This window comes from Bufo bufo, chromosome 4 (assembly GCF_905171765.1).
Source record: "Bufo bufo chromosome 4, aBufBuf1.1, whole genome shotgun sequence".
Lineage (NCBI taxonomy): Eukaryota > Metazoa > Chordata > Amphibia > Anura > Bufonidae > Bufo > Bufo bufo.
The window spans coordinates 348,476,747-348,500,027 of record NC_053392.1 but is presented as its reverse complement, the minus strand read 5'-3'; the positions used below and the strand labels follow the sequence as shown (position 1 = coordinate 348,500,027).

General features: G+C 44.8%; 1 protein-coding gene across 1 annotated transcript in view; it reads left to right on the top strand.

Annotated features, from left to right (window-relative positions):
* The window catches only part of ROS1 (ROS proto-oncogene 1, receptor tyrosine kinase), a 209,934-nt gene that overhangs the window by 138,737 nt on the left and 47,916 nt on the right, over nt 1-23,281 (top strand). Inside the window, exons 31-34 of the mRNA XM_040430082.1 lie at nt 758-841; nt 929-1,079; nt 2,111-2,273; nt 14,170-14,234. Coding sequence (XP_040286016.1) covers nt 758-841; nt 929-1,079; nt 2,111-2,273; nt 14,170-14,234 — 463 coding nt within the window. The remainder of the gene's footprint in view (nt 1-757; nt 842-928; nt 1,080-2,110; nt 2,274-14,169; nt 14,235-23,281) is intronic.

The window sequence follows — 23,281 nt, the reverse complement described above, 5'->3', positions numbered from 1 at the left end:
ATCATCACTCAGCCTAGGGAAAGCAGCGAGAAGATTGCGGCAATACTGCAAGCACCGGTGCCTTCTCGAACAGCTGATCAGTGGGGGTCCTGGGTGTAAGACCCCCACCGATCAGATACTCATGATCTATCCAGAGGTTAGCTCATCAGTATTAACATCTGTAAAACCCCTTTAAAGATAGAATAATGAGTGTACAAATTAATTAAAATTTTGACGACCTATCCTCCAGATAGATTATTGTTATCAGATTTGTGGAGGTTGACATCTGGTATCCCCGCTGAACGGCTGTTTTTTGTAGCCGATAGCACCAGAAACTAAACAGTGGTTGGAGCCGGAAGCAGAAGCCCATGTCCATTGTGTAGTGGCTGCACAATAGTGTCCATTCTGTGTTGGTGTACTGCAGCTCAACTGCCACTTACCTTAATTAACCCTCACTAATCTGATATTGATGACCTATAAAGAGGGTAACTGGAAGCCCCCTTTAAAAGAAAATATTTGCCAATATGGAAATTTACAAGTATTACCCCATGTCAAAATGGGAATCTGGACAAAGTATTTAAGGTGTGATTACATAAAGGTATCTTCTGGAATGTTAGCAATCTTCCCACCCTATCAGACTACCCTACTGATTTCTTACCCTAAAACACAATACAACATCAGTGTTAGGCTACATCTTCGCTACGGTCGTATGTTCTACACATATCGCTATTAATATATAAATAATTGTGCAATTGATATTATTCTTTTTTTTTTTTAGAGGATAGTTCTTTTGATAATGTCGGGATTATTGTTGGCTCTATCTTGGGTATAGTCCTTGTACTTGTACTGGTGGCTGTCTTTGGTAAGTATAAGAACTGCAGATATCAAGAATTCATTTACACTTCCACCTGAAATTCACTTTGTGGAATTTGAATATTTTTTGTTTGAGTCTTAGTTATTTACAAGAGATTGAATCAGAATCGGAATAAACACATCCAAAACATAAAAAACATAGGTGCTATACAGGAGGATAAAGAGCTTGCCAAGCTGCGTGGATTGTCTAATGCTGTTGGTTTGGCTAATGCATGCTATGCTGTAAGGTAAGCATGATATCTATAAATTATAATTTAACATAACTGTTTATTGAGCATTTGATCACAAATGTGTAAGACATAAAGTGTTTTGAAAGTATCTCCAAACCAGCACCTAGATCTAAATTATTTTGTGATTCCATGTAATTAAAAATTTAGTATAGCCACTGAGTTATTTAATAAAATGTATCTATATAGTGCTACTGCTGTATTCAATAAAATATATATGGTATAGTGCCACCTGCTGTTCTTTCCATATGACTGTCTACCTTGCTGAGGTAGTCGCACATGCTCGGTTCAGTCCTTTAACTGCCACCAGCCTTATCTAGAAGCACCCTGAGAAAGAGCACACCACATAAGCTGCCAACTTGAAATAAATACAGCAGGGCAATGAATGGGGAAAGCTCTGGATTCATGTGAGGTACAAAGCTGGTTCTAGCTTTGTTAGAAAGAGATTGTCATGTCCTATATGATGTCTGATTTTATTCAATTAGCTTGCTAGGAAAGTGCTGAACGGGGCTGAAAGCTCACAGTCTGTGCCTTTTTTCTGGTGAAGTAAGGATTATAGATAATCCTCATAATGCTTTAAGCAGTGTCGGACTGGGGTACCTAGGGCCCACCAGTAAAATGTATTTTAGGGGCCCACCGTACGGATACATTTGAATATAATAAATAATTTAACTTTTTCTTTTTATATATGAACATAGGCTGGTTGCGGTGCTGTACATTGAATATATGTATGTAGTGCAGTAAGTCTACTGTGTTATGTGCCACTTGTGCAGGGGGTGGCGGACTAGGGGCCCACCTTGCTCAGGGGCCCACCGGGGGATTCCCCTGTACCCCTGTGGGCCAGTCCGAGCCTGGTTTTAAGTATATATACTTTTGTATTTCTTTAGCCTGATCTAGCTAAAAAAAATTATAAAATGTAAATGTACTACTTCAGCTTTATTTCAAAAAAACTTCTGCCACCAACATTTTATTGTACGAACAGCAGTGTGAATAGTCAATAGCATAACTTATACCCAATCTTTCTTTCACAGTACTCTACCAACAAAAGGTGAAATGGAAAACTTGCCTAACTTTCCTCGAGAGGATTTAGAACTCTGTGTTTTCTTGGGAAGTGGAGCATTTGGAGAGGTATATCAAGGCATTGCTAAGAATATCCTTGGCTCTGGAACTGGAAGTCAAAAAGTTGCTGTTAAGGTATATTCCTCAATGCTCGATATTGATTACACAGTAGAAGGTTTAACTGGGTGCATGTTTCAGCAGTGGTTAAAATGATCTTGGTGCATGTTTCAGCAGTGGTTAAAAAGGCGAGTCAATGCTTGTTTTTTCTGCGGGAATTAGAGGGAGTTTTTTTAGTCAATTTGTACTTAGAACTTTTTATCGAGGTACGATAAAACACGTGTTATGTAATAGTATTACTTTATAGTATGGAGGCTGTAATAGTATGGAAAAAAGACATTGCGAAAAGTGGTAAAGGTGGCTGAGAAGATAATTGGGACTTCTTTGCCTAGTTTTGAGAATGTGGCAGAACGACAATTGGCTCAGAAAGCAAGAAGCATTATTAGGGATTTATCACATCCCTGGCACAGTCTTTATATTTTGCCGTCAGGAAGAAGGTATAGGAGTTTGCGATGAAACACAAATCGGCACATAAATAGTTTTTATCTGTCAGCAATTAGACTTTTAAATAATAAGATGCATTGTAAGGGCCTTTATTATTTTATTTCTATACATATTGTTTTTAGGGTGCAATCTCTTAACTTTAATTGTATACTCAAAATTTTGTTTCCTGTGATTCTTGTACAGTGAAATGAGAAGAAAGTGTCTTGTAAGTTTGTACAACACGATCAGCCACTTATAAATTTTACATTCAGGGGACCAGTCAGGTGTGGTCAGTCATTTCACACAAATTTTATGTAAATGTGTAATTTGAAGCTAAAATAATTCTAAGAAAATGCAGATGTTGGATAGGTGAACCACAAAACTATTCATGCCAGTTTCATAAGTGTTTAGCTATCATGAGTGATTATAAGCTGTCAGGCATTCAGACGTAAGGGATACAGGTCAAACTGCCTGACGGAATCTATTAAATACAAGTCAGTAATTTTATGCTACATGCTAGTGTCCAATGAACTAAAAGCTACCATATGGAATAATGGGCATGGACACTTCTGGGGGCTTTGGTTGCAACTTTTTATCATTTGCATTTGACTCATTTTGGGCTAAAAGTCATTTTTTCAATTAGTCTTTATTAAGAAAATGTCAACAACTTTTCCTCTAGAGCTTTCAGTTTCAGTCTATCTCCAGACTATTGCTCTCTGCCTTACACTGAATTTGTCAGGGAGCTGCTCTGATGGCATGATCTGTAGCTAAGTTCAAAGTCAGTTTCATAAGTATTTAGCTATAATAAGTGTTTATAAGCTGTCAGGAGTTCAGACGTAAGGGATACAGGTCAAAGTATATAGAGCAATAGTCTATAGATGTACCGTATTTTTTGCCCTATAAGACACACCGGCCCATAAGACGCACCTAGGTTTTTGAGGAGGAAAATAAGAAAAAAAAAATTTGAACCAAAAGGTGTGCTTTTGGTGGGTTTTGAACTAATTGTGGTCTGTGGATGGCGCACTGTTATGGGGGATCTGTGGGTGACGCACTGTTATGTGGGATCTGTGTGTGACACACTGTTATGGGGGATCTGTGGGTGACTTATGGGGGATCTGTGGGTGACACTTATGGGGGATCTGTGGGTGACACTTATGGGGGATCTGTGGGTGACACTTATGGGGGATCTGTGGGTGGCTCTTATTGGGGTCTCTGGATGGCACTGTTACGGGGATCTGTGTATGACAGTTATGGGGGGGATCTGTGGATGACACATATATAGCATCTTATGCTATGTGTCATCCACAGATCCCCTCCATAACAGTGTCCCTGTAGTGAATGACCCTCAATACAGGGGGTGGGGGTCGCATCTGCTTTTATAATGACAGCGGGGCCCGTGCAGTGACTGAATTCTACTACACGGGCCCCGCTCACTGTATATTATCGTATCTGTAATAGTTAATTGTTATGTATATCGGGTAATCAGCGCCTGTATTACTTACAACTACAAGCACTTGGTAGCAGAGAGGAGGGAGGAGGCAGTCCAGGAGGACGGGCGCTGGCAGCGTGAGTCACTACGTCATGCGCCCACGCCGCCTGCTTCATTCATAAAGTAGGCGGCACAGGCGCGTGACGTAGTGACTCACGCTGCCAGCGCCCATCCTCCCGGCCTGCCTCCTCCCTCCTCTCTGCTACTGAGCGCTTGTAGTTGTAATTAATACAGGCGCTGATTACCCGATTATATACATAACCATTAACTATTACAGATACGATTATACAGTGAGCGGGGCCCGTGTAGTAGAATACAGTCACTGCACGGGCCCCGCTGTCATTATAAAAGCATATGCCGGCCCCCAGCCCCTCCTCCCTCACAGCTTATCCCCCCTGGGCGGCATCGCGGCGGGTGTATCATTGAAAATTCGGCAAAATGAAGCATTCGCCCCATAAGATGCACTGCTATTTTTCCCCCACTTTTGGGTGGAAAAAAGTGCATCTTATAGGGCGAAAAATATGGTAGTTAAATGGAAAACTGTAGAGGAAAAACTATTGAAAATCTCTAATAAAGACCAATTGAAAAATTAATTTTTAGCCCAAAATGAGTAAAATGCAATAATAAAAACTGTCCTTTAAGATGTCCATAGCCTTTTAATGTGTTAAATATTTTGGCAAGGATATAACTATTTATCAGGGGTTCTCATAACAAAATCCAAAATCATTAAAAAAACTTCTACATTTATCATATAGTTACACATAGTTACATATAGTTAAAAAGACATAAGTCCATCAAGTTCAACCAAGGGATAGGTTGGTATGCGAATCCCAGAAGGAAGTGAGACTCAGATTTCTACATGTTTTCATAAGCATTAATCTCATTTACTTTTAATAATTCATCTAAACCCTTTTTAAAACTGTCCACTGTTCCTGCTGTGACCACGTCCTGAGAAAGTCTATTCCACAGATTCACAGTTCTTACAGTAAAGATGTCACGGCTGTGTGTGAGCAACAAGAGCATGCACAGAAAATAGAGCAACTGACCGGACCCAAACTAGGGAGGATAAAGGGTGACCCCTGTCCGACCCTCAAAAGCTCTCCCTATGCTGCTAAGCCCATGCCCGGATCCAAATGGTGGAAGGAGGCATGCCCGCGTACCTAAGACTGATGGCCACTGTAACCCCTACAATAGTGGAAGGGGTACGGCCACCGGTGCCCTGCTCAGTATATGGAGGGAACCGTGGTCGCCTCGGATCCAGTCAGAAAACACACAGATACACAGCAATGTCTGCACACTTAGCTGAAGGGCTGCAGCCGCAGTGAAGACGGATCCAAAGACAGGCTGGCAATATCCGGAGTACTTGCTGCAGCAGAACACAGGTCCAGTGAAAGGATAGCATACAAGGGAAGATACTCAAGCAAGAGCTACAACCCAAATGAGAAATATAATCCACACCTACAATAGGAGGAGGGGGAATATAAAGGCAGGGAAATCAAACGGAGGAGAAACAGCTGGGAGGAAGGAAACAGAAAACTCCTCCCAGCTCTAGTAGTGACATCATCACAGGGGTGGAGAAACAGAGCTGTGAGAACGTCCCAAAGCTCTGGTAGTGACAGTACCCCCCCCCCTCTACGGGTGGACTCCGGACACCCAGGACCCACCTTCTCAGGATGAGCCCTATGAAATGCCCTGATGAGGCGAGTGGCTTTAATGTCCGACACCGGAACCCACATCCTCTCCTCAGGACCATAACCCTTCCAATGAACGAGGTACTGGAGAGAACTGCGGACAATGCGAGAGTCCACAATTCTGGAAACCTCAAACTCCAGATTGCCATCAACCAAAATCGGAGGAGGAGGCAAAGAGGAGGTTACCGTGGGCTGGACATATGGTTTTAAGAGAGATCTGTGAAATACATTATGTATCTTCCAAACCCGTGGAAGATCAAGACGGAAGGCAACAGGATTGATGACTGACAAGATTTTATAAGGCCCAATAAACTTGGGACCCAATTTCCAGGAGGGAACCTTCAGTTTAATATTTCTTGTAGACAACCACACCAGATCACCCACACTCAGGTCCGGACCAGGCACACGTCTCTTATCAGCCACACGCTTATACTTCTCACTCATCTTTCTAAGATTACTCTGAATCTTTTGCCAAATGGTAGACAAAGACGAGGAAAATCTCTCCTCCTCAGGCAAACCAGAAAGAGCCCCTCCCGAGTATGTCCCAAACTGCGGATGGAACCCATATGCACCAAAGAATGGCGACTTATCAGAAGATTCCTGACGGCGGTTGTTCAGAGCAAACTCAGCAAGAGGGAGAAATTAACACCAATCCTCCTGGTTCTCTGCCACGAAACAGCGCAAATATGTCTCCAGATTCTGATTGAGGCGCTCAGTCTGACCATTCGACTGCGGGTGAAAAGCAGAAGAGAAGGACAGCCGAACCCCCAGGCGAGAACAGAAAGCCTTCCAGAACCTGGACACAAACTGCGTGCCTCTATCGGAAACAATATCAGAGGGAATGCCATGCAATTTAACAATATGGTCAACAAAAGCTTGCGCCAACGTTTTAGCATTGGGTAAACCAGGGAAAGGTACGAAATGAGCCATCTTGCTAAAACGGTCCACCACCACCAGGATCACCGACTTCCCTGAGGAACGAGGAAAATCCGTGATAAAGTCCATGGACAGGTGTGTCCAAGGACGGGAAGGTATGGGTAACGGGAGAAGGGAACCTGAAGGCCGTGAACGAGGGACCTTAGCGCGAGCGCACGTCTCACAAGCAGCCACAAAACCCTCCACCGACTTACGAAGAGCCGGCCACCAAAATCTCCGAGCAATGAGATCTACCGTGGCTCTACTCCCGGGGTGACCAGCAAGAACAGTATCATGATGCTCCTTGAAGAGTTTGTGACGTAGCTCAGGAGGCACAAACAACTTCCCAGAAGGACAACGGGCAGGTGCCTCAGTCTGGGCAGCCTGGACCTCGGCCTCCAAATCCGAATATAGAGCAGAAACAACTACCCCTCCGCCAAAATGGGACCCGGGTCCTCTGAGTTTCCTCCTCCCGGAAAACAGCGAGAGAGAGCATCAGCCTTCACATTTTTGATCCCAGGGGGGAATGTGACGACAAAATTGAATCTGGAGAAGAACAGAGACCATCTGGCCTGTCTCGGATTCATACGCCTGGCCGACTCCAAGTATGCCAGATTCTTATGGTCGGTAAAAACGGTGATAGGGTGCCTGGCCCCCTCCAACCAATGGCGCCATTCCTCGAAAGCCAACTTGATGGCCAACAACTCCCTATCTTCCACATCATAGTTTTTCTCTGCCGGGGAGAGTTTTTTAGAGAAAAAGGCACAGGGTCGCCACTTGGCAGGAGAAGGGCCCTGGGACAAAACCGCACCCACACCCACCTCGGAAGCATCCACCTCAACAATAAAAGGTAAGGAAACATCGGGATGCACCAAGACGGGAGCAGATGCAAAACTCTCTTTAATCTTAGAAAAAGCTGCAAGCGCCTCCTCCGACCAAGAGGAAAAATCCGCCCCCTTTTTTGTCATGTCAGTGAGGGGTTTGACCACAGAGGAATAATTCAAAATGAACTTTCTGTAATAGTTCTCAAAACCCAAAAAGCGCATCAATGCCTTCTGATTCTCAGGAAGCTCCCACTCAAGTACAGCACGGACCTTCTCCGGATCCATGCGAAAACCAGAAGCAGAGAGGAGAAAACCCAGAAATTGAATCTCCGATACCATAAAAACACATTTCTCCAGCTTGGCGTACAATTTATTTTCCCGCAGAATCTGCAGAACCTGAAAAAGATGATCCTGATGGGTCTGAACATCAGGGGAAAAAATCAAAATATCATCAAGATACACCAATACAAATTTCCCCATTAAATGGTAGAAAATACTGTTAACAAAATGCTGAAAGACGGCCGGAGCATTCATCAGGCCGAAAGGCATAACGAGATTCTCGAAATGTCCGTTAGGGGTATTAAAGGCCGTTTTCCATTCATCCCCCTCTCTGACCCTGACCAGGTTGTACGCGCCTCTCAAATCCAATTTGGAAAAAACCTTGGCCCCAACAATTTGGTTGAAGAGGTCCGGGATCAGAGGAAGGGTATAGGGATCGCGAATCGTGATACGGTTCAGCTCCCTAAAATCTAGGCAAGGTCTCAGAGAGCCATCTTTTTTTTTAACAAAAAAAAAACCAGCGGCAACAGGTGATTTTGAGGGACGAATATGCCCCTTATCGAGACTCTCGGAGATATAGGTTTGCATTGCGATTCTTTCCGGTTGTGAGAGATTGTAGAGGCAAGCTTTTGGCAGCTTGGCGCCGGGAATGAGGTTAATGAGACAGTCAAACTCCCGGTGAGGAGGTAGCTCCTGAACACCGCTCTCGGAAAACACGTCCGAGAAATCAGAGAAATGATGGCACAGTTTTAGTAGACACCTCTGCAAAAGTCGCTGTAAGTCAATTTTCTCTACAAAAGTCACTCCACTCATTTATTTGCCTTCCTTGCCAATCAATAGTGGAGTTATGTCTAGTGAGCCAGGGTAACCCCAAAACTAGAGGAGAAGGCAATCCGTTAAGGACAAAACAAGATATATCCTCCACATGAGTGTCACCTACAGCTAACCGGATATTGTGAACAATGCCCTTCAGAGATCTCTGTGAGAGTGGAGCAGAGTCAATAGCAAAAACAGGTATATCCTTTTCTAATGTGCAAACCTGAAAACCATGCATGGCTACAAATTGAGTGTCAATAAGATTGACGGCCGCTCCACTATCGACAAAAATCTCACAAGAAATGACTTTGCTCTCTAGCGCCACCCTGGCAGACAGGAGAAAACGGGAACTGCAGGTCAGAGGAAAAGCATCAATTCCTACATCAACTTTGCCCAAAGTAGCAGATGAAGCAGAGTTTGATGATTTACCTTTTGAGGTTTTTCTCTTATTATCGCTCTTAGTACAGTTCAAGAATCTCCTAGACGGACAAACATTTGCCAAATGACCTATACCCCCACAACAAAAACACACCATACTCTGAGGACTAAATCCTCTTTTATCAGGGGCAAGTCGACCTAGCTGCATGGGCTCCTCCTCAGAGGGGAGCGAGACAGGATGAGGCCCCTGCACACTGAATGAGTCCGCACCACTGCCCCTAGACTGACAATGGCTGGACAGAGAGGTCTCGTTTCTTTCTCTTAGACGCCTGTCAAGGCGTACCGCCAGTGACATGGCAGACTCTAAGGACGTTGGTCTCTCATGGAAAGCAAACGCATCTTTCAATCTCTCTGAGAGACCATGACAGAACTGACTCCGGAGTGCAGCATCATTCCAACCTGAATCAGCTGCCCATCTCCGAAATTCAGAACAATAAAGCTCCGCAGACAGTTTGCTCTGGCATAAAAAACGTAAGTTAGATTCGGCCAGAGCAACACGATCCGGGTCATCATATATCTGCACCAGGGCCACAAAAAATCCTTCCACGGATCGAAGGGAGGGATCCCCTGATGGCAGCGAAAAAGCCCAAGTCTGAGCATTACCCCTGAGCAGGGAGATGACAATCCTCACCCTCTGCTCCTGATTCCCAGAGGAATGTGGACACAAGCAAAAATGGAGTTTGCATGCCTCTCTGAAGCGAACAAAACTCTCACTGCCCCCGGAGAACGTTTCCGGAAGTGAGACCTTTGGCTCGCAACAGACTCCATGGGCCGGAGCAGAGCCCAATGCTTGAAGCTGAGTCATAGATTGACGGAGATCCGCTACCTCTAAAGAAAGACCCTGCATGCGGTCAACCAGGCCAGAAAGCGGATCCATGTCAAAAAAGACGGTTTCGGTGGATTATAATGTCACGGCTGTGTGTGAGCAACAAGAGCATGCACAGAAAATAGAGCAACTGACCGGACCCAAACTAGGGAGGATAAAGGGTGACCCTTGTCCGACCCTCAAAAGCTCTCCCTATGCTGCTAAGCCCATGCCCGGATCCAAATGGTGGAAGGAGGCATGCCCGCGTACCTAAGACTGATGGCCACTGTAACCCCTACAATAGTGGAAGGGGCACGGCCACCGGTGCCCTGCTCAGTATATGGAGGGAACCGTGGTCGCCTCGGATCCAGTCAGAAAACACACAGATACACAGCAATGTCTGCACACTTAGCTGAAGGGCTGCAGCCGCAGTGAAGACGGATCCAAAGAAAGGCTGGCAATATCCGGAGTACTTGCTGCATCAGAACACAGGTCCAGTGAAAGGATAGCATACAAGGGAAGATACTCAAGCAAGAGCTACAACCCAAACGAGAACTATAATCCACACCTACAATAGGAGGAGGGGGAATATAAAGGCAGGGAAATCAAACGGAGGAGAAACAGCTGGGAGGAAGGAAACAGAAAACTCCTCCCAGCTCTAGTAGTGACATCATCACAGGGGTGGAGAAACAGAGCTGTGAGAACGTCCCAAAGCTCTGGTAGTGACAAAAGAAGCTTTGCCGCTTCTGGAGACTGAACATTTTCTTCTCCAGTCAGAGGCAGTGCCCCCTTGTCTTTTAAGGGCATTTTACATGGAACAGTTTTTCACAGTATTTTTTCTATGGCCCATTTATTTATTTGTATAGGTTAATCATGTCCCCCCTTAAATGTCTCTTCTCAAGACTATATAAATTTAATTATTTTATTTTATTTTATTTTAATCTTTTTTCATAACTAAGACCTTCCATGCCCCTTATCAGTTTAGTCGCTCTCCTCTGTACTTTTTCCAGCTGCAGTGCGTCCTTTCTATGGACTGGTGCCCAGAACTGAACTGCATATTCCAGATGAGTCCATACGAACGCTTTGTAAAATGGTAATATTACATCCCTGCCCAGCAAGTTCATGCCTCGTTTAATGCATGACAATATCCTGGTGGCCTTAGAAGCATCTGATTGACATTGTACAGTCGTGGCCAAAAGTTTTGAGAATGACAAAAATATTAGTTTTCACAAAGTTTGCTGCTAAACTGCTTTTAGATCTTTGTTTCCGTTGTTTCTGTGATGTAGTGAAATATAATTACACACACTTCCTACGTTTCTAAGGCTTTTATCGACAATTACATGACATTTATGCAAAGAGTCAGTATTTGCAGTGTTGGCCCTTCTTTTTCAGGACCTCTGCAATTCGACTGGGCATGCTCTCAATCAACTTCTGGGCCAATTCCTGACTGATAGCAACCCATTCTTTCATAATCACTTCTTGGAGTTTGTCAGAATTAGTGGGTTTTTGTTTGTCCACCCGCCTCTTGAGGATTGACCACAAATTCTCAATGGGATTAAGATCTGGGGAGTTTCCAGGCCATGGACCCAAAATGTCAACGTTTTGGTCCCCGAGCCACTTAGTTATCACTTTTGCCTTATGGCACGGTGCTCCATCGTGCTGGAAAATGCATTGTTCTTCACCAAACTGTTGTTGGATTGTTGGAAGAAGTTGCTGTTGGAGGGTGTTTTGGTACCATTCTTTATTCATGACTGTGTTTTTGGGCAAAATTGTGTGTGAGCCCACTCCCTTGGATGAGAAGCAACCCCACACATGAATGGTCTCAGGATGCTTTACTGTTGGCATGACACAGGACTGATGGTAGCGCTCACCTTTTCTTCTCCAGACAAGCCTTTTTCCAGATGCTCCAAACAATCGGAAAGAGGCTTCATCGGAGAATATGACTTTGCCCCAGTCCTCAGCAGTCCATTCACCATACTTTCTGCAGAAGATCAATCTGTCCCTGATGTTTTTTTTGGAGAGAAGTGGCTTCTTTGCTGCCCTTCTTGACACCAGGCCATCTTCCAAAAGTCTTCGCCTCACTGTGCGTGCAGATTCGCTCACACCTGCCTGCTGCCATTCCTGAGCAAGCTCTGCACTGGTGGCACTCCGATCCCACAGCTAAATCCTCTTTAGGAGACTATCCTGGCGCTTGCTGGACTTTCTTGGACGCCCTGAAGCCTTCTTAACAAGAATTGAACCTCTTTCCTTGAAGTTCTTGATGATGCTATAAATTGTTGATTGAGGTGCAATCTTAGTAGCCACAATATCCTTGCCTGCGAAGCCATTTTTATGCAACGCAATGATGGCTGGACGCGTTTCTTTGCAGGTCACCATGGTTAACAATGGAAGAACAATGATTTCAAGCATCACCCTCCTTTTAACATGTCAAGTCTGCCATTTTAACCCAATGAGCCTGACATATTGATCTACAGCCTTGTGCTCGTCAACATTCTCACCTGAGTTAACAAGAGGATTACTAAAATGATCTCAGCAGGTCCTTTAATGACAGCAATGAAATGCAGTGGAAAGTTTTTTTTGGGATTAAGTTAATTTTCATGGCAAAAAAGGACTATGCAATTCATCTGATCACTCTTCATAACATTCTGGAGTATATGCAAATTGTTATTATAAAAACTTAAGCAGCAACTTTTCCAATTTCCAATATTTATGTAATTCTCAAAACTTTTGGCCACGACTGTATGCTGTTAATTAATCTACCATCTACAAGGACACCCAAATCCTTCTCTATAAGTGACTCTCCCAGTGTTACATCACCTAGGACATATGAAGCACAGAGAATATTACTACTAAAATGCATAACTTTACATTTATCCACATTGAACCTCATTTGCCAAGTTGATGCCCAATCATTCAGAGTGTTCAAGTCAGCTTGTAGTTTATAGACATCTTACATAGACTGTACAGTACTACACAGCTTAGTATCATCTGCAAAAATAGAAATGGTGCTATTAATCCTCTATATCATTAATAAATAAATTAAATAATATAGGGCCCAGAACTGAACCTTGGGGTACACCACATATAACCCGGGACCATTCTGAGTAGGAATCATTGACCATAACTCTCTGGACACGGTCCTTCAGCCAGTTTTCTATACAATTACAAACTTTACTTTCCAAGCCTATAGACCTTACTTTACCTATTAAACGTCTATGAGGGACAGTATCAAAAGCCTTTGCAAAATCCAGAAACACTACATCCACAGCCGCCCCTCTGTCCAGGCTACTACTCACCTCCTCATAAAAACAAATCAGGTTAGTCTGACAACTTCTGTCCTTGGTAAACCCATGTTGGTTATCACTTACTGTATAATATTATTTACAGTCACATACTCATGTATATAGTCCCTTAAGAGTCCTTCCAACATTTTTCCCACAACAGAAGTTAAACTAACAGAAGTTAAACTAACTGGTCTATAATTACCTGTGAAGGACTAAGATCCTTTTTTGAATATGGGCACCACATTTGTTTTGCGCCAATCACTTGGCACTGTACCAGTACCTAGAGAATCTTTGAAAATTATAAACAGGGGCACAGCAAGGACTTGAGCTCTTTAAGCACTCTTAGGTGTAATCCATCTGGACCCGGAACCTTGTTCACATTTACATTATTTTACTTTTCTTGGACCATATCTACAGTAATATACATAGGTGCTGCTGTAGCCTGGTATGAAAATAAAAAATATTCTGTGACATAAGCAATAAAAAAGTGAAATAAATTAGAGTTAGGCCTCGTGCACATGATCATATTTTGCATCCGTGTCCAATTGCCATTTTTTGCGGATTACACTTAGACCCATTCATTTCTAAGGGGCCTAAAAAAAGGACAACACACGGATGTCATCCGTGTGCTCTCTGCATCCATATGTCTATTCCGTAAACTATAGACCATGTCCTATTCTTGTCCATCATTTCTAGTGATGGAAGTGATAAAAATGCGGATTGCACACGGATAGTATCCGTATTTTGTGGATTTGTGGTTTGTGGACCTTAATGAAGACACAGTTGTGTACATGAATCCTTCGCTCTCCTTTATTGTAGGTTCCGTATGAGACATATGGCTATCTGTAGCTTTTTCTCACCATATACATTACACAGGAAACTCTTTTCTGTATATTTCCATCATTTTGGTTGACTTAGATGCATTTAATAATATGTTTTGATTTGAACAGACTCTGAAAAGTGATGCAACAGATCAAGAAAAAGTGGAGTTTCTGAAGGAAGCACATTTAATGAGGTATATTATCTTGTATCAACAATATAGTGCACACAACCTGCTAAGGAATATGATAATGGTATAAAACAATACCAAAAAAGGTGATAAATATATTATGTCACATAAAGTACACCTTTGAAGCCGTGCCCACATTTCCTTATACAGATGTATGTGTCGTAAAAAATTGAGCAGATTCTTAATAAATATAGCATTTGGTTGGAACCTCATATCTTTTATGCATTTACATGATAAACGGTCATAAACCCATGGATAACTCTCCCTTTTTCCAGTTCCTTTCGAAGTTCTTGTTCCAGCACCGGAGGTTGCAGGGAACAACTGATCAGTGGGGTTCTGAGATGTTGGACCCTCACTGATCAGATATTAATGATCTACCCTGAGGATAGGTCAGCAATATTAGGAGCCTGGAAAACCTCTTTAAAGTATTCAAATTTGCCCTAACAAAGGGTCACACAAGAAGCCCTTTGGGGTATGTCACAATAGGTCCAGGCCTGTACCTAATATCAGCCACAGCTTATGCACCCTGCAGTGATCATACAAGCTCTCAGAGGTTACTTTTGGACTGTGTACCTCTTGGTGTGAGATCTGACTACTAGACATGTCTCTGATGCACTCAGAGACATTTTGCCCAAATAACAGAGGGGGCGCATCATTGGACTGAGAGAAGCAGGATCATCATTTCAACAAATTGTTCCATATCTAGGCTGTTTTCACCTAGCTGTTAGGAGGTGTTGGGAGCAGTTATGTGAGGCTATGCACATACAGTGCACATGCTCCAGACGGACCACCAGTACAGAGGATTGTTCGATCCACCGACAAGCACAAGCAGCTCCCACAGTTTTCTTGTCCACCATCCAGTCATAGGTAGCACCTTCGTTACACAATCCTCTCTACACAGTCTCTACTAGGATCATTTCCAGGTCCATAGCAGAAGGAAATTTAGTGTCATGGTACCCATTACATGACAGACAGCCACCAACACCTTTGCTTGCAGACGATTCATGAACTAGAAACCTGGACTACAACATACTGGAACCATATAATCTTTAGTGACAAATTCAGTTTGTTTTTGGGATCCCATAACGGTCAGGTTTAAGTATGGAGGCCTTGTGGTGAGTTCTTAAATCCTACCTTTACTGTGGAGCGACACACTGCCCCAGCCACTGGTGTGCTGATCTGGGGAGCCATCTCATATGACTGTCGGTCACCCCAAGTAGTCATAAAAGGGAAACTAACAGCTGAGTGATAGGTGTAGGACATCTTATGGCCACATGTGCTGCCTCTCCTGGCAGGGCTTCTAACTGGCATTTTTCAGCAGAATAATGCTCGCCCACACCCAACAAGGGTTTCCCAGGAATGTCTGAGCCAAATTGCAACATTTCCTGGGCATGCCCAGTCACCAGATTTATTGTGAATCAAGAATTTATAAGACTAGCTGGATTTGACCACAGATGTTTCAGCTGGGCCTTTAAATCCTGCACTCTCTTAGGTTTCCAAAGTCGCCAGCTTTGGAAACCTAAGAGAGTGCAGGATTTACAGGCCCAGCTGAAACATACGTGGGCAAATGTAGGGCAGGATACCATACAGAACCTGTATGCCTCCATGCCCAACTGTACCTCATCTTGTATCCAGGCTAGAGGCGGCCCAACAGGGTACTAGAGCCTCCTTTTAATTTTACAGTTTTCGCCAATAAACTTAAAGGGGTTCTCCGGCCTAAACCTTATTTTGGCTCATAACTTCTAACCTGTGGAGTAAAGATTATTGGTGACATACTTACCTTCCACAGTGTAGCTGTTCCTGAAATCTGCCTCCTGGTCACGTGGTCCCTCCAGATGGATTTTCTGTTCTTCCGGGCGAAGTCCATCTGCTTGTCCCACGGTCTTCTCTTCCTACCTTGAGCTGGAGACGGAACGTCATGAATGACGTCACCGCCTCCTGCAAAATTAAGCTCCGCCCGACCATCCTTACTAACCACGCAAGTCCACTATGCTGAATGCTAGTGCACATGTGTGGGATTGCCGTCTGTATCGTAGAGGCTTCTATGTAAAGCCTGTACTGACTCCTGCACAGCGCGATGTGAGCGATGTGCAGGAGTGACAGCATAACGATCAGCCACAGAAGCTAATTGCTATGCTGTGCATGTCCCAGGGGGCACTTTTGATGGCAAACAGGGGGCACTGGATGGCAAACAGGGGGCACTGGATGGCAAACAGGGGGCACTGGATGGCACAATGGGGGCAATGGATGTCGCAAAGGGGCACTGGATGGCAAACAGGGGGCACTGGATGGCACATTGGGAGCAATGGTTGTCACAAGGGGGCAATTGATGTCACAAGGGGGCACTGGATGGCAAACAGGGGGCACTGGATGGCACAATAGGGGCAATGGATGTCACAAGGAAGCAATAGATGGCACAAGGGGGCACTAGATGGCACAATGAGGGACCTGGATGGCACAAGGGGGGCAATGGATGGCAGAATGGGGACACTGGATGGCAAACAGGGGTGCTAGATGGCAAACAGGGGGCACTGGATGGCACAATGGGGGCAATGGATGGCACAAAGGGACACTGGATGGCAAATAGGGGGCACTGGATGGCAAACCGGGAGCACTGAATGGCAAACAGGGGCACTGGATGGTAAACAGAGGCACTAGATGGCAAACAAGGGGGCACTGGATGGCACAAGGGGAACTGGATGGCACAAGGGGGGCAATGGATGGCAGAATAGGGGTACTTTGGATGTCACTGTTATGGACACACTGTGGATGGCACTGTCATGGACGCACTGTGGATGGCACTGTTATGGGGGCAGTGTGGATGGCACTGTTATGGGGCAATGTGGGTGGCACTGTTATGGGGCAATGTGGGTGGCACTGTTATGGGGGCAGTGTGGATGTCACTGTTATGGGGGCAGTGTGGATGTCACTGTTATGGGAATACTGTGGATGGCACTGTTATGGACGCACTGTGGATGGAACTGTTATGGGGGCACTGTGGATGTCACTGTTATGGGGGCAGTGTGAAAGTCACTGTTATGGGACAGTGTGAACGTCACTGTTATGGGGGCACTGTGGACGTCACTGTTATGGGAACAGTGTGGATGACACTGTTATGGGAATACTGTGGATGTCACTGTTATGGGGGCAGTGCGGATGACACTTATGGGGGCACTGTGGATGTCACTGTTATGGGAACACTGTGGATGACACTGTTATGGGAATACTGTGGATGACACTGTTATGGGGGCAGTGTGGATGACACTTATGGGAGCACTGTGGACGTCGCTGTTATGGGGGCACCGTGGATGTCACTGTTATGGGGGCGCTGTGGATGTCATTGTTATGGGTGCTGAGTATAAGTGATAGGGCTCGTGCACAGAACCGTTTCTGTTTTGCGGTTTGCAAGTTGTGGATCCACTAAATAAGGATACTGTCCGTGTGCGATTCACATTTTTTTTGCAGTGCCATTGAGTTCTATGGGTTTTAGATCTGCATTATGAGGACACAACAGGCTCTGTATCAGGCACACATACATGTTAGGATACAGATGTGTTTGGGTGTGCTTGCTGCTTCCAGCTGTTTATTACACTCCGGAAATGGTGAGGGAAGAGCCCGTGGGCGGTCAGTAATGGGATTTAGACACTGAGTGAGAAGTAGAATCATGTCTGTGTGCAGAAAGATGGAGACAGAAGTTATAGATGGAGTGGCCAGGCAGAGCAAAGTGGGGGGTGTGGCCAGCCTGTGACTCATCACTGTGCCGTGCAGCCAGGCTTGTGTATCAATAAATAATACAACAATAATGTATTCAACAAAACAAGAAAAGGGGAAAGTAAACAGATCTGCCAGGATAATCTGATGTCTTCCAGGAGAAAGGGAGAAAAGGAAAGCTCAGACATGAAAAACTGGTATTGGGGGCATATATAGGCATGGTGAGTGGTGTTAGGAGCACATCAAAATTTTGGGATTTTGGGACCGGACAACCTCTTTAACCTCTTAAAGACATAGGACGTACATGTACGCCCTTGTGTCCTGGTACTTAAAGGGGTTGTCCCACTTCATTAAATAGGGTTACATGTAATCATTGCCCCCCACTGAACATTTCTTATAATACATGTAATTAAAAAAAAACATAGCATTCAGCCTAAAAACGCTCCTTTCACTTCCCTTTGTTTGTGCTGGTATCCCATGGATACGGCCACATCTCGCCGGCCGCATCCATGCCACACCTGCGCACTGGTATCTATTGCGATCCTCCAGCCGGCCTCTCACTCACACTGTGAGCGCGCACGTCGCATAGTTTTGCGCATGCGCGGGCGCCCGATCATAGCAATGTATTACTGTTTTCTGGCAGCAGGAGGGAGCGCACGGCGTCATAGCAACCGAGGACGCCGTGCGCTCCCTCTGCCGCCGGAATACAGTGATACTCTCTTATAGATCATAGCAGTGTAATACTGTTTTCCGGCAGCAGGAGGGAGCGCACGGCGTCATAGCAACCGAGGACGCCGTGCGCTCCCTCCTGCCGCCGGAATACAGTGATACTCTCTTATAGATCATAGCAGTGTAACCCCTCCGCTGCTGCCGGACGCTGGCGCCGCCTCTTTCTGACAGCCTGCGGGTCATGCCCAGGCCGGGGTCACCTGGGGTTGTCCTAGAAGAAGGGACCGGCTGCTGCCCTCTTGGTTCTGTCATTTATACGGTCACCTATATCTGCAGGGTGTCAGTTCAGCCTGCATATTTCTAGAACGCATGGCAAATACGCTGCAAAATCCACATATAAGGGCCCATTCACACTGTGTCATGCCAATGGACACCACTGCTGTGTGACATGCCTGTGGGACCACGGATCTGTGTCTCCGTGCCCCAATAGAACACGTCCCCTCAATGGCTGCATCTTGTGGATCCTGGACCCAGTGAAGTCAAATTTCCCTGTAGAGTCCATGGCCAGTACCCCCTGCATCCACAGATGCCCCCCCCATAAGTGCTATCCACAAATGCCCCCCCATAAGTGCTATCCACAGATGCCCCCCCCATAAGTGCCATCCACAGATGCCCCCCCCATAAGTGCCATCCACAGATGCCCCCCCCATAAGTGCCATCCACAGATGCCCCCCCATAAGTGCCATCCACAGATGCTCCCCCCCCATAAGTGCCATCCACAGATGCCCCCCCCATAAGTGCTATCCACAGATGCCCCCCCCCATAAGTGCCATCCACAGATCCCCCCCCCCCCATAAGCTGGGTAATAGGTCAGTGATAATATCAGACACCGGGAAAGCTGGGTAATAAGTCTATAAGACTTATTACCCAGCTTTCCCGGTGTCTGATATTATCACTGACCTATTACCCAGCTTTCCCGGTGTACAATATTATTACAGACTTATTACCCAGCTTTCCCGGTATCAGATATTATCACTGACTTATTACCCAGCTTTCCCGGTATCAGATATTATCACTGACTTATTACCCAGCTTTCCCGGTATCAGATATTATCACTGACTTATTACCCAGCTTTCCCGGTATCAGATATTATCACTGACTTATTACCCAGCTTTCCCGGTGTACAATAAGCTGGGTAATAAGTCAGTGATAATATCTGATACCGGGAGAGCTGGGTAATAAGTCAGTGATAATATCTGATACCGGGAAAGCTGGGTAATAAGTCTGTAATAATATTGTACACCGGGAAAGCTGGGTAATAAGTCAGTGATAATATCTGATACTGGGAAAGCTGGGTAATAAGTCTGTAATAATATTGTACACCGGGAAAGCTGGGTAATAGGTCAGTGATAATATCAGACACCGGGAAAGCTTGGTAATAAGTCAGTGATAATATCTGATACCGGGAAAGCTGGGTAATAAGTCAGTGATAATATCTGATACCGGGAAAGCTGGGTAATAGGTCAGTGATAATATCAGACACCGGGAAAGCTGGGTAATAAGTCTGTAATAATATTGTACACCGGGAAAGCTGGGTAATAAGTCAGTGATGAATAGAATGCAGGACAGCCACAAGTTACTACTACATTAGTTCACTAGCATTGGTCAGTGGTCACTGAGTGATTCCCCAGCAGGGGGATGGGCTTTACATACTCTGCAGGCTCCAGAAAGATGACTCATCCACATGAACGAGCACGCAAGGACTGAGCTCTCAGGGTGAGTCATGAGGAGGCGTGGCCGGCCTTCACTCAACTGCCTGAGCCAAACCAGGAAGTTATCAGGACATTTACTGCTCGTAAGATTGAAAAAGCAAAGTGGGACAACCCCTTTAAGGACACAGGGCATACATGTACGCCCTGTGTATTTTCGATCACTGCCGTGCGGCTGGCAGTGATCGGAACCCAGTGCCTGCTCAAATCATTGAGCAGGCACCTAGGCTAAATGCGCGGGGGGGTCCCGTGACCCCCCATGTCGGCGATCGCAGCAAACCGCAGGTCAATTCAGACCTGCGGTTTGCTGCGCTTTCTGCAGTTTCTGATCCCCGCGGTCCCCTTAAATAATCATTGGCGTCAGCACATTGCTGACACCCTGGTATAAACGGCTGACATCTTTGATGCGATGTCAGCCGTTTAACCCTTTCCATACCGCGGTCCGTACGGACTGCTGTATGGAAAAGGTTAACAGCTCAGGGAGCTCCCTCCCTCTCCCATCGGGGGGCTGCTGTACCTTTGCAGCCCCCCGATGGAGAGGGAGAGAGCCCCCAGACAGCCCCCAGTGATTTTATCCTGGTGGGAGGTGCAGGGGGAGGGTTGCGTGCGGTGCGGGAGGCGGGCGGTGCGGCAGGCGGGATTGCGATCCCCGCCCGCCTCCCCTTGAATAATCGTTGGCGTCTAGTGGGTATACCAGGGTGCCAGCACATTGCTGACACCCTGGTATAAACGGCTGACATCTGTGATGCGATGTCAGCCGTTTAACCCTTTCCATACCACGGTCCGTACGGACCGCTGTATGGAAAAGGTTAACAGCTCAGGGAGCTCCCTCCCTCTCCTATCGGGGGGCTGCTGTACCTTTGCAGCCCCCCGATGGAGAGGGAGAGAGCCCCCAGACAGATCCCCTCCTTACCCTTCCCCGTCTGCGAAGTTGTGGCAGACGGGGAAGGTCCCCATGGCAACAGGATGCCTTCTCAGGCATCCTGCTGTCCATGGTGCTGAACAGATCTGTGCTAAAGGCATAGATCTGTTCAGACAAAGTCTAAGTAAAATACAGTACAATACACTATATAGTGTACTGTACTGTATTATACAGACATCAGACCCACTGGATCTTCAAGAACCAAGTGGGTCTGGGTAAAAAAAAAAGTAAAAAAAAGTGAAAAAAAAGTAAAAATAAAAAAACACATTTACCACTGAAAAAAAATGAAAAAAATCTAATTCCCTACACATGTATTTAAAAAATAAAAAAACTATGATGAAATAGAAATTTTGCCCACCTTACTTCCCAAAAAAGGTAATAAAAGTGATCAAAAAAGTCGCATGTACGCCAAAATAGTGCCAATCAAACCGTCATCTCATCCCGCAAAAATCATACCCTACCCAAGATAATCGCCCAAAAACTGAAAAAACTATGGCTCCAGACTATGGAAACACTAAAACATGTTTTTTTTTGTTTCAAAAATGAAATCATTGTGTAAAATTTACATAAATAAAAAAAAGTATACATATTAGGTATCGCCGCGTCCGTATCGACTGGCTCTATAAAAATATCACATGACGTAACCCCTCAGGTGACCACCGTAAAAAATAAAAATAAAAACGGTGTAAAAAAAGCCATTTTTTGTTATCTAATGTCACAAAAAGTGTAATAGCAAGCGATCAAAAAGTCATATGCACCCCAAGATAGGGCCAATCAAACCGTCATCTCATCCCGCAAAAAATGAGACCCTACTTAAGATAATCGCCCAAAAACTGAAAAAACTATGGCTCTTAGACTATGGAGACACTAAAACATTTTTTTTGTTTTAAAAATTGAATCATTGTGTAAAACTTACATAAATAAAAAAAAATTGTATACATATTAGGTATCGCCGCGTCCGTGACAACCTGCTCTATAAAATTACCACATGATCTAACCTGTCAGATGAATGTTGTAAATAACAACAAAAAAGAACGGTGCCAAAAAAGCTATTTCTTGTTGTCTTGCCTCACAAAAGTGTAATATAGAGCAACCAAAAATCATATGTACCCTAAACTAGTACCAACAAAACTGCCACCCTATCCCGTAGTTTCTAAAATGGGGTCACTTTTTTGGAGTTTCTACTCTAGGGGTGCATCAGGGGGGCTTCAAATGGGACATGGTGTCAAAAAAAACAGTCCAGCAAAATATGCCTTCCAAAAACCGTATGGCATTCCTTTCCTTCTGCGCCCTGCCGTGTGCCCGTACAGCGGTTTACGACCACATATGGGGTGTTTCTGTAAACTACAGAATCAGAGCCATAAATTCTTAGTTTGGTTTGGCTGTTAACCCTTGCTTTGTAACTGGAAAAAAAAAATTTTCATGGAAAATCTGCCAAAAAAGTTACATTTTGAAATTGTATCTCTATTTTCCATTAAATCTTGTGCAACACCTAAAGGGTTAACAAAGTTTGTAAAATTAGTTTTGAATACCTTGAGGGGTGTAGTTTCTTAGATGGGGTCACTTTTATGGAGTTTCTACTCTAGGGGTGCATCAGGGGGGCTTCAAATGGGACATGGTGTCAAAAAACCAGTCCAGCAAAATCAGCCCTCCAAAAACCATACGGCGCACCTTTCACTCTACGCCCCGCTGTGTGGCCGTACAGTAGTTTACAGCCACATATGGGGTGTTTCTGTAAACAGCAGAGTCAGGGCAATAAAGATACAGTCTTGTTTGGCTGTTAACCCTTGCTTTGTTAGTGGAAAAAATGGGTTAAAATGGAAAATTAGGCAAAAAAATGAAATTCTCAAATTTCATCCCCATTTGCCAATAACTCTTGTGCAACACCTAAAGGGTTAACGAAGTTTGTAAAATCAGTTTTGAATACCTTGAGGGGTGTAGTTTATAGAATGGGGTCATTTTTGGGCGGTTTCTATTATGTA